Source organism: Anarrhichthys ocellatus, unplaced genomic scaffold, assembly GCF_004355925.1.
Source record: "Anarrhichthys ocellatus isolate YVR2014 unplaced genomic scaffold, GSC_Weel_1.0 scaffold92, whole genome shotgun sequence".
Classification (NCBI taxonomy): domain Eukaryota; kingdom Metazoa; phylum Chordata; class Actinopteri; order Perciformes; family Anarhichadidae; genus Anarrhichthys; species Anarrhichthys ocellatus.
In genome coordinates this window covers 651,718-668,763 of record NW_022280122.1, presented here as the reverse complement: position 1 = coordinate 668,763, position 17,046 = coordinate 651,718, and the positions used below count along the sequence as shown (strand labels likewise).

Below are 17,046 nucleotides of genomic sequence, written 5' to 3'. Positions count from 1 at the left end.
GACCCAGAGTTCGTGACCATAAGTGAGGGTAGGAACGTAGACCGAGTGGTAAATTGAGAGCTTTGCCTTCCGGCTCAGCTCCCTCTTCACCAAGACGGTCCGGTGCAGCGCCTGCTTTACTGCTGCAGCCGCACCGATCCGTCTGTCGATCTCCCGCTCCATCTTTCACTCACTCGTGAACAAGACCCCGAGATACTTGAACTCCTTCGCTTGAGGTAGGCACTCCGTCCCCACCTGGAGGGAGCAATCCACCGGTTTCCGGCAGAGCACCATCTTATTAGATGTCATTCAACTATGGAGTTGTGACAACATTCATCAATATTTGAACATAAAACCCAGAAATCTATACATAATCGTGTAATTATGTAATACATTTGTCTTTTCTGTTCTTTTGTTCATTCCGGAGCCCTCAGGGGTCATATGTGGAAATCCATGCAAACCTGATGGACCCGTACGCACAGATAGCAAGCACAGCGTGCATGTTTGACCCCTCCTACTCTCTGTCATCACCTATACTGTGTTTTAATCAGCCAAATTCACAATATTGTTGATCTTATTGACATGTTTTTCCTTTTCTGAAATCTGACGTGTTGACCAGCAGTCATTAACAAGCTGCTGGACTGCAGATAAAATCATACGTTTATGATATACAGTGTGACCATGAACATCCATGGGTTGAATCACTGACTGGCTCAGTCATTATAGGGCCATGGTCTTTGTCTTGCAAATGTGAAAGTGTTTAAGTGCTGACCACTTCATGAACATTTAAACAATCACAGCAGACTAGTATCTTAAATATCTTAACAACGTCCACGAGAATTGTCCTCCACATGATACTGGCACACCAGCTATTAATAACAAACATACGCTTTGTGTTCATTTCATTTGTTCATCAATGTCTATTGTACTCTGCTTATTCCACCAAAACATCCCCGTCTCTCAGAGGAAGATTCAGTGTGTGCTTCTCAGTTCCTCACCTGAGTCCCGGGACACGATAATCTCGTGTGCTGGCCCGTCCCCTCCTTCTCCCCAGGACCGGATCTCCAACACCACGTAGCCGTTGTCTTTTGGCAGCGGCAGGCTCATGGATGTCTTGGTCTTGTCCAGAACCTTCAGAGAGTTCTGGCCCTCGTGTTTGTACAGAACCTGACACACAGAACACAGCAGGTCCAGATTTAAGTTCAGACCTCATCGTTACGACACAAAGTGCATTTTTATACTTTTCATCAGTTCAGAATTCACAAAGCTGCTGACAGTGTTGTTCTGTGATTTGTGCACTGCAACTAAAACAGCTTGTGTTGGAATCAAAGGATCATTGTTACAGCTGTTATCTTTTGATGGTCATGCATGAGCTGGTACAAGGCTCATCAACATGATCTTTGATTATCTTGTACTGCCTCTTTATTGCTTCTCATATCGCACATGTAGAGCAGATTACACGCATTGTGATTGGACAAAACATCAGGCAGCGTGTGTGTACTCATGCCGAATTACATGAGGATGGTTATTATTAAGCCTCTTAACATGATCATCACATGAAGTTGACAGCTAAAGTTGTGTGTTCATTGTTAATAATGTAACATCAGGCTACGCAGAGCCCTCTATAGATCTTCACTCTGATTTATGCTGTTTTTTGGTCTGACAGTTGTTTTGAGCATGCGAGTGTCATAGACACTTCAATGGGAAGCCAATCGATCGCTGCATTTCTATCTTGAAGTAGTCTGGGACCATGTCACCCTACACATCGTCATAAGAACATAACAAGTCAAACTGCAAGTCTTGTAAGTGTCTGAATGCTAGATGTTAAAGCAACACAGCATACGAACCATCATTTTTTGCCATCTTGTTTTTTTGCAACCATGTGACACGAGAGAGTGGAGCTAAGTACAACCGCACGCTACAAGTAACTGTAATGAACTGAAAACACTGTAAAAGACTTAAAGTTGTAAGACGAAAACACGGACAACTCCTAAACTGGACAATGCCGCGGTAGCGACCTGTCAATCACCATGTAGCCCCGCCCTAAAGCATCCTCTGCTTTATGGTCTTTTTGACTCTAAATGAACCATCATTTACTAAATGAACATCATGCTGTATTGAAGAAGACTTGAAACTAGAGATTGAGACCATAAACTCATGTTTACAATGTTTACTGAGGTAATAAATCAAGAGAGAAGTAGAGTCATTTTCTCATAGACTTCTATACAACCAGAGGAGTTGCCCCCTGGTGGACACTAGAGAAAATGCAGGTTCAAAACACTTTAGCAATGGCTTCACTTTTCAGACCCGGAGTTTGCCTCTTGATCTCAACAGTTTACTTAACTAATTCCTGTGCAATTAGTGATTTTTACATAGCCGAGGCCGAGTCCTATTAGGACTAATATGTTAACATTCAAGGTGTGCAGTTAGGCCAGTCTTGCTTGGTACTGACTTTATAATGATTTATTGTTCCACATTTTTACCAAGTGAAACTGTAAGACCTGAATATTTTAGCACACAAGTCTCATGTCACGTTTTAAGGATGTGACGTCTCATTGCTGCCTCTCAAGTCTTCACTGTTGTCACTACAGTCTGACCAGAGTTTATTAAGTGTCATTGCCTTAAGTCCACGCTTTAGAAAACTACTACCTGGGAGAACCCTTTTAGAGAGTGCCGTCTTTTATGTTACATGAAGACAAACACAGACATGCACACACTTCTAGTCAGACAACACTCACTTTGTAGCCCAGCACTGCTGACTCATTGTGCATGGCCTTCACGTGATCCCACCTCACCGTTACAGATGAGCCATCAGCCTTCCATGACACGTTGCCCGGACGACGATTAGGAGCTGTAATGGAAACACAAACATGTTGAAAATGTATAGAAAAAGAAAGAAAATGTGATTTTGGGTGTGGAATAAAAAAAACAAACGTTCAAAAGAAGAAGAAAAAGTTAAGGTCTGACCTTGATCTTGTAAACTATGGGAACTATAAAAACTAGGTATCTCTGCAATTCTACTTCATATTTGTGTCTCACCACCTTGTGGAAGTGCAGCGCTAAATCACTGCAGCAGCACTTTAAAAGGTGCAATGTGTAAGTTTTGGCCATTTGAGTTCAAAACATAAAAAGATGAGTCCTGTCTTGTAATACCATCATGTACCATCCTGTAGCGTCCAGTCTGTCCTCAGTCCAACATGTATGCTCTGATTGTTTGTTTATTGGTTTAAATCCAAACAGGCAGAAACGAGAAAACAACTTACGTTTTCGTTTTGCCCTCTTTTCGTCCAGGAAACTACTTCGCCAGGAGACAGACCTTCAGTTAGCGGTTAGCTGTAGCAACTCAAATTCAGCCTGGGATCAGACCCCACCTCTGGGGGTCTGATCCCAGGGGACTGCCCTGACAACCCAACGGATCAGTAAGCTTATTGTTGCTGAAGTTAGAGAGGTAAGACACAGAACTCAGGGGTTTGCGGCGGCTCAATTGGAGTTACTATACAGCCGCCAACTAAAGGTTTGTCTCCCAGAGCTGCCGACTGCTCTCTTCCCGACAAAGTAGTCTCCTGGTGGCGGGTCACAGACCGTACAGCCCCCCTTTAGTGACACAGTCAACACATAACTGGCTATCATAAACTATAGGCCGACACCACATGTGACGAGTATCAGACAGCAGTGGTTTTTTGACCGTCTGTCAGAGTTTCTTGCCCGGTGAAATGCTGCCCCATATTTATTTGGAACATATGAACAGACATAACACATTGCACCTTTAATATATAATATAAACTTTATTTAAAATGCCTGTAAATACATTCACTGTGACACACTTAGAGGTATCCATTAATCTCTTAATCACTTACATTATCACTTGTGTATTTACCAGAACATTAGCTTGTTTATGTATTTATTCATCTATATTTCATGTAAGTACAGTATATCAATATACTGTATGTGTGTGTCTACATTTATTGATTCATGTCGCCTGTACAAGGTTTGAGCAAGCCATTATTAAATGCTATATTATGCGCTAGGCAAAGTACATGGATACATTTGATTTGAAGTAAAAATAATGTGGTCTAGAGATAAGTGGGGTCTGTTTTGACAGGTGTAGGTGTACCAGCTGACGTGGCTCCAGGCAGAGGAGTGAATGTTGCTCTGCAACAGGGATCATGTCTAATCATCCATTTGAATATGTTTACAGCCACAGACCCAGGACGTACCGAGCACCTACTCTACTTCCTGAGTACTGAGAGTAGCCACTCGCTGCTGCTGCAGCTGAGAGGGATCATCCATTTCTGCCAGGAGGAGAGGCGGAGGAGGCTACATGGCTCATTTAACCTGGATGTGTTAGTCACAGGATCTTTGATGCCTGAGAAGATGACTCCTGGGTGTGTCTGGGTGTATTTATGCAACTCTATCTGTGCTCCAAGAGCCTTTTTATTAAGTGCACTCTCACACCTCTGGTTCGGTTCATTTGGTCCTAACAGATGACGATCAGCAGACGGATTCAACAGTGGATTCGCTTTTGAATTTGAGCTAAAAACATGTGCAGCCACATGTGCAGCCACTTTTAAAGCAGTCTCAGTATGGCTTGATTAAGATTGAAAGCAGCCTTACTAAACTGATATGGGCTCTTCCTGTTGGATACTTATTATCTCAAATGATCATGCTCTCATTGTTGCGTGAGGATAATTTCAAACTAAAAGCAAAGCAATTAATATTCTGTGAATCTGTCCCTCTTTGTGACCCCACAGCTTGACTTGTTTTTTGCTTAGTGAGCGGTTTCCACACATGTGGCGGTGTATGCATGTGTCGGGTACTGCAGCCGTACGTGGTTTCCTGGTGGTGACGGTGGTGCGCGGCGAGGGCGGCCCGGTGCCGGCGCTGTTGTACGCCAGAACGGCGACGTGGTACCGAGTGCTGGGTCTCAGTCCGGTCACTCTGGCTGTTGCTTCCAGTCCCGCTGTCCGCACTCGGTCTGCTGCCGCTTCGCGCTCGTGCTGCCGCCAGTACCGGATCTGAAGACACACAGGGACGCCAAAAAACACATTTACACACATAACCTGAGACACTGCTTCTCATTAGTATGGTTTTAAAATAAAGTCACAGCAGCAGATGCACTAAACATGTAAATATGTTATCTAGTGTTTGTGGTGGCTATCTAATGAGGTCATCCATCTTTAACAAGAGAAAAAGAAAGTCATTATTTCAACTTTACATCAGCAATTCCCAATACTTTTAAGTGATACATTTTTTATGATCCTGAAGAATCAAAGTTTATGAAGTGAGCTTGAATTATGGCAGCTCGTGGGCTGAGATCAGCTAATAAAAAGATTAAAACTTTAACAGCAGGTCAGAGGGCTGCGTATCAATGAACTGGTTCTAGACCAGTACAGCCATGTCTAAAACTAAAAGACCAAGGTTTAAGCTTGTTTTTTCTTTTGCCACCTCAAAAACACTGTAGCTGAATAAAATAATTTATTCAGAAATAAACTGAAAACAGACACAGGGACAAGGAACCACGATTCACGTATGCTGTGGGGAGCCTGAACGGATTATGTGACTCATGTACTACTGTAAGGATATAGTGACAGTCTGAGCAAATATGATACAAAAGTTATTTTTAATATTTTTATGTTACCAACTGAACCTTTAACCTGAGTATGTGGTTTACAAGTATGATCAAATGTATTATAATTTCCTAACGTCTTTTCGCCAAATGATTCGCGTTGTATCAATGCATGTTGTAAATATTGGTCAAAATGGATACAACATAAAGAAAGGAAATAGTTGGCATTGTGATTTTGTTTCTTCCTCTCCTCCCTCATCTTTATGTATGTGGTATTATCACATTTATAATTCTTTCCTGATTTCTTTTCAGTGGGTTCTCCTGGGTTTGTATGTGTATTTGTTAGATACATGTTATAAGACATTAGTCATTTTAGAGGACTAGATGGACTGAGACTGATATGGACTTGAGGTGATACTTTCATTCGTCCTGGGATTATTGAGAAAATAAACATATGAGCTGTATTTTATTACCACTGCTGACAAGTCAATGTTCTGTACCCCTGGGCTTCCCTACAACAAAAACTACTCAGATAAAAAACAGACACAGGTCCAGCTGATGAGACATGAGACAAAATGCATCTGTTTTCACATTAAAGGGAGCAGAAATATTCCTGATAATTAAGTGTAACAATAAGTGAATTTAAACCTTCTCTTATATTATTATTTGAATGTCAAATATTCACATGAGAAAGAAGACATTTCATTCATGTTCTCACCCTGCTGTGTAGCTTAGTAAGATACTGTTGATTGACCTGGACTATATGTAGAAATATAAATGCATGTCCCACATTTCTCTGTACTTTGTAAAACAAACTGGTCTGTTCATGACTTAATCAGGTCATCTTTACCCCCTCTGAATTTTACCGAACCACTTTTCTCTTCCGCTATCTGGTCAGGTTGGACAAACATCCACATGTGTATCCATGCAGCGCTTCACCTCATATCCTCTGAGGATGCCGTTGGCGCTGAGCTGCTGGACGGGCTCCCAGGACACCTGGATCTCAAAGGCGGTCAGCGCCGTGGCGTTGATGTTTGACGGTCCCACTGTTGGCTCTGTGAGGAGAGGTCAGGAGGTCAGTGTGTGCAGCGCACTTCATGATGTACAAACTATGAATCAGTGAACTCACAAGTGAGCTGACTGTGGTCAATCTACTAAAGGATGCCCTCTAGCGGTGGAAGAAGATACTGCAGGTGACCCTGTGGTAAACCTTTCTTTACATGTTTCCCTCACTGCTGGCCTGCTTCCACTGTATGCTGCTGAGTATTATTCCCTTAATGTGCCTCCATTCACAATAATATATCTCTGACAGAAATAAAACTGTAATGTCTGTCCAGAAGGTACAGTAGGTAAAACACCTCATAATAATACAGTGATGTTAGAAAAAGGTTGGGAAATATCTCCATGACAACGCTGGGCTGTGCTTATTTCGGAATCTTGAAACTAGGCTTGTCCTACCAGCATCCTCTGATCCTGTTTATCTAAACAGAGCTCATGGAGTGCCCTGGAATCACCCAATGTTAGGTTGGATGAAGCCCGTCTCAGTGTTCTATCTCTGTGGTCTACAACAACTAATGGAAAGACTTGTAAAGTCTCCTCCAGTTATATCATTATTATTATTATTATTATCATACTGGGAGTTACAGGATTCAGCGAGGATACAGATCAGGGTGTTATGTGGTGTGACTATAATATAACAGCTAAAACATGGCACACCTACTCATTAATAACAAAGTCATCCATAGAGCACACTGTGCACAGATGAAGCTGCAACCCAGTGACACTTTTACAACGAACTCTTCAGGACTATTTCTTCTCATGTTCTGACTGTTTTCAGAGTCATGTTGTTAAAGTTTTAGCAGATCTAACTGAAGATGTCTACCCAATCCTTGTCTCTGTCTTCTTAGATAGTCCTGATACGAGTCTGAAGTTGATACAACGGAGAGTGTTTTCTCCTGGATTCATGGCTTCCCTTGGTGTATGCCATCATACTGAAGTGATCTACTGAACACAGTGAACCATGAATGTATGACAGCAAGGCTGCTACAGTCGAGGCCTGGCATTCCTTCACCTCCTGGGCACTGCCGAGGTGCCCTTGAGCCAGGCAAGAACAACAATGCTCTTGTGATTGGCTATATTTATGGTTAACTCTCCTTGAGGCTTCCTGTTTAAAAGCCTCCTTACATGTCATCATAATGGTATTGTCTGTTGTCCTTCTGTTTGGATTACATGTTTTCTTGGTTTAATAAAAAAAGAAAACTGCTGGGCAGTAATGCAAAATATCTGATTGTATTTTACATTATTTATCTATATATTTACAAAAGGCTGGTTGACTGCAAGGATGCCACATTCGAGCACAATTCTTTGTATATTTTGTGAATTGTGTTTTGTTTTGTAGCCGACTGCTGCAATCATTTATTTGACACTTTACCTTTTGTTGTAAAATAAACCCAATAGTCAATAATCATTATGATAATGATGTTGATTGTAAATGTTATCTTGAAAATAAGCTTTGTAACACAGTGTTTACTGGAGGTGTAGCACTATGAACCTGGTGGTGAACTCACCCTCCTCTGCAGAGTAGACCCCAGCGATCTGGCTGAACGGACCTTCTCCTTGCCGGTTGTAAGCTTTGATCTTCACCTCGAAGGGACTGTACGGCGTCACGCTGTCGTTGTAGTAAACGTATCGGGACGACTCCACGTGAGGGACACGCACCACCGTCCAAGATTGTGTGTCCTTCTTCCTGAATGCCAGGACGTAGCCAAAGCCATCACCATTCTGGTACTCTCTGGCCATGGGCTGGAAGGTTCAGCAGAGAATCAAGATGTGGCCCTCTACACAGACAAATGGGCCCAATCCCAATGTTCCAACAGACATCTGACACAACTTCCCTCTGTGTGTGTGTGTGTGTGTGTGTGTGTGTGTGTGTGTGTGTGTGTGTGTGTGTGTGTGTGAACTCTTAGGGCTGTCCCACTGCAACATCAGCAAGCAAATGAGGTATCTCCCTTTCCTCTAAGGATAGGTTCACACTCTGTCGTAAGACGATAGTCAGCTGGACACTGATTATTTCTGTTCATACTGGTCACTGGGAGAACACGTCCTACTGTAATGCACCTGGGGATAACTCCACGGGTCTCATTCTTTAAAAAAAAATGCATTTGTGAACTGAGAACCTATCCTTTACGTCCATAGCCCTGCAGGTATCATATGATGATCCTACAGTATGTGTAGAATTAGAACATTTCTGTCTTTGGGCATTTCGAGTGGAATAGTGGTATATTGTAATGTATATGAAACATTAGTTGTATATAAAACACGCAGTGGTGCTATAATCACATGAAGGTTCAACATGTAGATTACTTGAGTGAGTAATTTAAACAGACAGTTGCATATTAGGAAGTGTAGGATTCAGGGACTTTGATCCATATAGGGACAGGAAGTCAGGATGCCTCTGCTGCTTCACGTTTGGCCATTATTGTGCAAGACCAGCAGTCTAACGGAAGTGTAATACTTTAAGTTCCACTTTAGGTGAATGACAGCTTTTTAACATAATAAAGGGGAATGTGTACAATATACATCCACTCACCGTCCAGGTCACAATGAGTTCGTTGCAGTCTCCTCCTCCTCCTCCAAGACCACTGGGGGCCACAGTGGGAGCTGAGGTCCAAATATACAGACACAAGACGATATACATGATATAATCCACATTATCAGTGGATCAGTGGAAAGTATGAAACAACATTATGCTTTCAGTTCCCTCACCCACATCCTGAATCTGTTTTCATCTCACAGCATTATTTGTTTAATTGGCAGACACACAAACGTATTAACATAATGGTCATCATAACATTTGACTGTGTAGCCCGGCGGCTCCAGGCAACACTAGCAACTACTAGCATTACACACCTGAATCTCTGACTGAACTGTCGGCTAGTGAGATGCATTGTGGGTAATTTAGACACCATTGACTTTAATGCTAAGTTGAGTGCCCTTATGATTATAAACAATTCAGAGTTATGCCAAAAATGGGCAAGTTGCAATGACTTGAAACAAAGAACATTTTGCGCCCTTAGTCCCATGCTAATGTGGAGGATTTCAGTATTAGAAATATTATAAGTAGGATTAAATAACACCCCTAGTGGTGAGTAGAAGTGTCACAGTAATAATAATGTCAAAATAGGTTAAAAGGTCACAAAATATTTACTTGTGGAATGTATTATGTTTACAATATTCTTACTTGTAGAGGATATTATGTTACAGTATTTTACTCATTGACTGTATTAAACCATAGAAGTATAGTCACTAAAGGTATTAAAACACTGTATGAATAGTTTTGAGGGTCAGAAAGGGAACATTTTGAGTGAGACTTTACAGAGGTGCAGCAGAGAACAGAGGGATGGACAACTGACCACCAGGACCTGAGGAGGAGTCCGGACGACTTCAACCAAACACTGAGATGATAACTGCCCCAAGCCAGGAGGGGCTATTGAATTTCGGCCAATCACAGAGGCTGATACTGGACATTTAAACTTTCGGACAGAGACTTTTAAATATAGGCTTAGTTCCAGAGGGTTTTTGCCAGAGGTCGTGCCGTTACCACTCTGGGTAGTTTACCAGCTGGGCTGGGCTATTTAGTGGGCCTTGTGAGAACTCTGCCCTGGGGACATATTGATATCGATAGAGTAATTCAGTTTGCAACTGTTCTAGCTTCTCTTGTTTATTAAATACTTTTTGATTGTTAACCGGATCCAGTTCATTTTTGGTGCGACTGGAAAGTCCAGCGGTCTGGGTCTCCCCTGAAAACATCTAACCCTAACACTAACAGCTCCCTTAGTCCCATGCTAACAGCTCCCTTAGTCCCATGCTAACAGCTCCCTTAGGCCCAGGCTAACAGCCCCCTTAGGCGTAGGCTCTGACGTGTCGGAAATGAATGCAGCGCACAGCGTATAGAGTATAAATGCCTCCGTTTATGCTCAGAGCTTGTGCGCCGTCTATGGAGTCTTGCGTTTGGTATAAACAAAGCTCAGCCGTGCCTGGGGCTTAGTGCAGTGTGAAAAGCCTGAACAAGTACCGGATGCGACCTGTGGCCCCTCACCTGCTTGCTGTGTGCGGATGGTGTGAGAGGGCATGCTGGGCTCTCCGCTGCCCAGGATGTTGCTGGCAATGACCTGGAATTCGTAATCCATCCAGGGCATCAGTCCCATCACATGAGCCGACTCTGCATTCCCCTCGATGTTTACCGGGTCTGGTGTTATTCACATAGAAAGATATGTGAAGCATCAATAATCAGTCTCAATGTATGTTTAATCAAAACATCTAAAAAAACATAATGCCAAAATAAATTCCCACAGTTTCCAAGTACTGATGTAGTCGTCGCATTTAAAAAAACTGTAACCAGTCGATATTTGGTTTCATACGATAAAAATGAACAATTTATTTTAAATTGGTCACAGGATTGTTTCAGTACCACACACACACACACACGCACGCACGCACGCACACACACACACACACACACACACACACACACACACACACACACACACACACACCTGTCCTCATCTTCTTCCACTCTGATGAGAGCGATGATCGGCCCATGATGACATATTTGCCGATGGGACTGTGGTTATCGTAGCCACGACTCCACCGGAGCTCCACCGACACCTCGGCCACGTTCTTCACCAGTAAACCACCAGGAGGTCCTGGGGGGCCTGGACACAACGCAAAGATTTTATTGATTTAATGAGTAAATTAAATGATTCATATTTTAGAACTGGAGTAACTGGAGTTTGATCAGTACTTCATGATGTAGATGTCCACATGACTCACATTACACTGACAGCAGTACAAACTGTAGTATGATCCACAGACTGGGCGATACTACATCTATATACTGTAGTTCAACACAGTACTTGCTGCAAGAACTGTGACAAACTGGCATTTCTTCATTTAGTGGAACTGTTTTTAACATTTTAATTGAAATGTTGTAGTTCTTGATGGTCAAAACAGAAAACTGCTAACGTTTTTTTTACCAATAACTGCAGTTTCTCACATAAAATAATCTAATTCAGAACCAGTGTTTGCCCTCAATGAAGCCTACGGTTAACATGTCTGTGTTTTCTTTCTGCTGATGTTATCGGAAAGACTTCCGTGCAGCACTCTCCCTGAAATCGATGACACGTTGTTCCCTCCGTGTTTTGCAGGACTGTACGACTGGATTTGATGTTCATTTCCTTGCAGCGTTGGGAGATGGGATTTTGAGGAAAATGATTGTACGCAAGTCATAGCCCCGAGAACACAATCTAACATGAACAACAGATCTGTGTTGAAATCAGCAGGAGAGCTAGTTAACTTTAGCTGTTAGCAACCGGTGGGCTTGTTTGGCTAAGCTAATGGCCAACGTTAACGGAAGTTCCATTGAGTTACATTATGATGTGTTCAAGCTCTATTCAGTAAAGTGGGCGAAGTTCAGCTGTAAAATATAGTTTTTGGTGAGAGGAAATAATGAGCTGTTTAACGTTTTAACGTATCTGCCAATACGCAAGTTCAGGTATCGGAAGCAGGCAGTAATGAATGGCATTGATGCCTACAGCACATGTGAGAAGAGAAGACTAAAACCAAATACTAACTGTAAGCGACACAAACGGGACAAATTGTTCATTATGGAGCATTTTAATCTTACAGAGGGAAAACTATAGTACAAATACGAGCATTATTGTACCTCTGGCAACACAGTTTCTTTGTCTTTTCTCTGTGATGGTAAATGCAGTGACCTTGAGGAAATGACATGAGAAGACAGCTCTGAGGCATCTTACCTCGAACCACTAGTTTGGCTGAAGCTGAAGCACTGTCCACTACAGTCTGAGCTGTGCACGTGTACATCCCTGCTTGACTCAGCTTAGCGGTCACAGTCAACAGGTCACCAATGTTTTCCTTCTAAAATGGCGCACACAGAGCAAATGAGTTCAACACTGTGTTAGTGAGGAGTGTAACAGACAGGAAATACAGTGATGAAGAGCTGCATGCTGCAGCAGACCTGACCATAACCAGCTGAGGTGAGGATTACAGGAGCTAATTTTCAGCTAGACCCACCACTAGCTAATGGCAGGGTGTTATCACATCAACACTCATTAAACATAGAGACATAAAGAGCAGGGACATGAAATGGATAGTTCATCTCATTTGGGAGCTTATTTCTGTCGGGCCCTGTGCTCAGGTACCGTGAAATGTTCAACTTGCCGTCCTGAAATGAAGTAATTACGACTGGAAAATATCCAGCACACAGTGGCGTGGTCAATTTAGTCTCACTGTTCAAGACTAGAATTACCGCCTCACGGTTGTATGCTACCGCCAACCAGTCAGTTTATATCCATGTCTGTCCGACATGTCATCACGTCATCATTTTATCCTATTAGACATTAGTGTAAAATTGTCATAGTTATGAATTCTTGAGTTATGGCATTAACAACAGGTTTTTTGAGTTCACAGTGACCTTTGACCACCAAATTCTAATCTGTTCATCCTTGAGTCCAAGTGGACAAATGTGAAGAAATTCCATAAAGGCATTCCTCGCGGTCACGAGACACAGACGGACAACCTGACAACACACTGCGGCTGTTGCCGGTGCGGAGACATACAAAATGCGGGGAAACCTTGTGTATGTTGGTCATGTCTGTCCAAACATTGGCACCAGTGTAACAGCATTGACTTTCACCACCAGATCTACAGCAAATAAATCGTCAAAACCATATTAGCATATTAATAAACAAGTAAGCCCAGTGGTGATGAGGGAAGCCTCGGCCACACTGCACTGCATTTTAGTTGGACTTAAAGGGAAATGTAGAACTGTGAGGCAACAAATACTAAACACCTGATCCTCAATCCTATAAAAGTCCCAGTACTGTAAGTATTGGATGAAAGCCTGATGTATATTCTCCCTCTGTTCCATAGAGCTCCATTAAAAACACATCAGTGAGTCACACTGTTGCAAAGGTTGACATGTTCCTTTATTATCATGAACACACACACTGCAGTTTATTTTGACTCAATCCCACACACACACACACTCGTATTGCTGCCAGAAACACTCACTAGAGCACCAAAAGTGGATTAATCCACTGCTGAAAATAGTTCCCAACAAAGGAACTATTTCCCATCTGTTGGGAGCCACAGACAGTGAAGGGAAGTGAGGAAGCACAGAGAGAGATGGTCTAACACGTTGTTGGTTTTGGTCCTTCAGTGGGATTAATTAACGATGAGAAATCTTATTTCTTCATCATCATGTTACTAGATGATTCAGTCACTTCTCTTTAACTACATCGTCAAATAACACATCTTTGTACTGGTATGAACTAAATTATTCAAATCAGAGAAATTATTTGTAAAACAGGGAAAACTGCTAATTTACTTTCAGAGCAACACAGCTTCAGTTTTCAGAGTTTGGTGGAGAGCGTAAAAGGCCGATGGAAACATCACCATAAAGCCGTGCAGTGTTTATCATCTTCAGTAAAACCTTTGATCATAGGAGCAGCAGTTGATTTGCAGTCATTTCATGACAACGACACTAACAACCTCAAAGCTCAGGTGGATGGTAACCATGGTCATTTGTTGTTTGATGTGTTGAAGCTTAAATGGAACTAATGAGAGTTTTCTCAGCCCTCAACTATCAGTGAAGTCCCCTCTTCACAACCAATAATTTTACAAACACACAGCAATGATGAACATCCATGCAGTAGAATTGTTCTGCAGGGCTTCCTTCTCTCTCCCATGCCTCACAGGACTCACCCCCTCCACCCGGTGGTACGGTCCGGCAGAGTCCTCCAGGTCCAGCAGGACCCCGTTGAGGGCCCAGGTGAAAGTCAGGTCCATGGTGGGGTCGTGGGAGGCGTGACACTGCAGCGTCACGTTTTCCCCTTGGTTGATGTCGGCATTGGAAGGAGCCAGCGTGATCTTAGTGGCATCTGCATAAAAATGAATGCTAGCTCAGATTCAAAGCGGCAGTGCTGTGAATGTTCCTGGTTCAAGACTGGTTGAGTCTTAGAATTAAAAAGAAAGATAGACTTTTTTCACAGCAGACCTTTCGTCATGTCCTAGTAGGAAAAGCAGAGAGCTGCTGTCCAATAGACTTTTGTTTTAAGTTAGTGAAATGACCTGGAAGTATTTAAGTGGCAGCTCCGGTAAGAGCTGGTGGAATCCTCTAAATGCTAAGGAAAGGTGCTTCGGTGCTTCCTCTCTTTACTCCTTTAGCAGAGGATACACTGGACCATCCTTGATCAAAGGAAAGTAGATAATAACGTCCAACAATTCCTTTCGACAGCAACAATTAAAGGACACATATCATGCTCATTTCCAGGTGCATACTTGTATTTTGGGTTTCTGTTTATTGCCAAATACGTTACACAAAAAAGGAATTTTGCAAGGTGAATGGTGCATAACAATAAACACAGTGCAATTGTATAAGACATCATTTAAAAATAGAAAATATGAAAATGAACAGTAAAATATGATGAACAAACTAATAAACAAATAAGAGTATGTTAAAACAAGTATAATATTTAAGTATCAAGTGTATATTACAAGAGAAAGGATGTGCAAGGGTGTGTAACAGTAAAACAATTGTCCTGGGGATGTACGTGTCTGAGTCAGTGGGGGTCTTTATTGATCAACCCAACTGCAGATGGGAAGAAACTGTTCTTGTGGTGTGAGGTCTTGGTCCTGATGGACCGCAGCCTCCTGCCTGAGGGAAGGGACTCGAACAGTTTATGTCCAGGGTGAGAGGGCTCGGCTACAATCTTTCCTGCCGGCTTCAGAGTCCTGGAGGCGAACAAATCGTTGAGTGATGGCAGATTCCAGCCAATCACCCTCTCAGCAGAGCGAATGATGCGCAGCAGTCTGAACTGTGGCTGCAGCGTACCAGACGCTTATGGAGGAGCAGAGGATAGACTCAACGATGGCAGTGAAGAAGTGCACCATCATTGTCTTTGGCAGGTTGACCTTCTTCAGCTGCCTCAGGAAGTACATCCTCTACTAGAACATGTATCCATGTTTTAATGATCTAAAAACTCTTTATTTTTCTCATACTGTCTGAATATACCTGTACCCTGTCTCAAATGCACAATTTCAACACATTTCAGTGGATTTTCCAAGTTGATGTCCAAAACATACACCACAACTGGAAATAAACTGGGACACATTTAGAATGTGCACGTTTAATAATGAAATGGTTTATGTATTGTAAAGCTGTGACATCACAACTGTTCAGAAATCCTGACGCTCGTTTAAAGAAACATTTTGTGAATACCAGCTGTGTGGTTATGTCTCTGTGAATTGAGCGTTTCAATACTTTTACAGTGTTTACAAAGCACTTGGACCTGCTTTATATGAAACAAACCTTTAAAGCGACGCACCATCCGGCTGTCAATAACAGTTGCTGTCACTGTTTCGTTCATGTTCTAAATGGATCAATTGAAGACATCTTTCTAAAGAGGTGTGATCGGTGTTGAATTGTACAACACTGAGTTTGTCTCTGTAATCCAGTGGCGGGCCGTGCATTTTATACCTGGGCCTTCACTGCTGTCCTACAGCTGAAACACCACTGAATAACCTCATGATGGCGCCACAGCTTAAATTGTAGGAAATATAATATTTTCTGCGCTCATATAGGAGACAACGGGCTGTGTGACCTCTGAACCGGAACAAAAAAAAAACACAAAACAAACAGCTGAGGCCCCGCACTTCTAGGAGGCTACGCTAAACTAGCTAACAAACAATAACTCTGCGCATGTCGGTATGCTTCGTAATTAACGGACAATGCATATAGTCCAAATCTATATAATTAACACAATGACAACAACAAACTCACAAGAACCAGTCACATATATTCATATGACAACAAAGCAACAAATCAATCTAGCAGACCTGCAGCAACATGCATTCTGCTACACACTCGAGGGCCATTCAGATATTAGATGTAAGAAAACAAACGCAGTTCACTGACCAAATGCTGTTCACTTAAAGACAAACTCCATCCTCCTTTCTCTGATGACAAAGAGTTTAATCCCACGGTTCAATCCCAACTCACAAATCCGTTTCTCCTCCTTCAGCCATTGAGTGTTAAAAAACAAAGCTAGGTTAAAAAAAAAAAAATCTACACCAAGCAAAATGCAAAAAATGTCATAATTTCTTCCATATCTTTCAATTTGAACTCTTACTACTCCGACTAAGCTTTGCTGACTACTTTTTGCTGCACCTCACTGCAGTGTTGCACATGGAAACTGAGCTGCACGTAATGCTGACGTAGTTGTAGGCCAGCTAGCAGGCTCTGACACGTCAAAGAATACGCCCAACATGTCAAACTAAAGATCTGATTGGTTGAAGACTATGACAATCAACAATATCGTCCCCATTCACTTAAACTGCACATGGATTCACTTGTGAGTCTGCAGGCCTCTGCCTCTCTTCTTACCTAGAGACACAGAGGTGAAATCTGATTGGATAAA

At 42.3% G+C, this 17,046-nt stretch overlaps 1 protein-coding gene across 2 annotated transcripts in view; it reads right to left on the bottom strand.

The window, feature by feature from the left end:
• Positions 1-17,046, bottom strand: part of cntn2 (contactin 2) — an 80,981-nt gene that overhangs the window by 6,090 nt on the left and 57,845 nt on the right. For both annotated transcript variants that reach the window (XM_031875543.1, XM_031875544.1), the window contains exons 13-22: positions 14,333-14,508; positions 12,364-12,484; positions 11,101-11,259; positions 10,644-10,793; positions 9,135-9,205; positions 8,113-8,347; positions 6,485-6,600; positions 4,808-4,994; positions 2,718-2,830; positions 978-1,146 (exon numbers count right to left, since the gene is read on the bottom strand). In XM_031875543.1, coding sequence (XP_031731403.1) covers positions 978-1,146; positions 2,718-2,830; positions 4,808-4,994; positions 6,485-6,600; positions 8,113-8,347; positions 9,135-9,205; positions 10,644-10,793; positions 11,101-11,259; positions 12,364-12,484; positions 14,333-14,508 — 1,497 coding nt within the window. The remainder of the gene's footprint in view (positions 1-977; positions 1,147-2,717; positions 2,831-4,807; positions 4,995-6,484; positions 6,601-8,112; positions 8,348-9,134; positions 9,206-10,643; positions 10,794-11,100; positions 11,260-12,363; positions 12,485-14,332; positions 14,509-17,046) is intronic.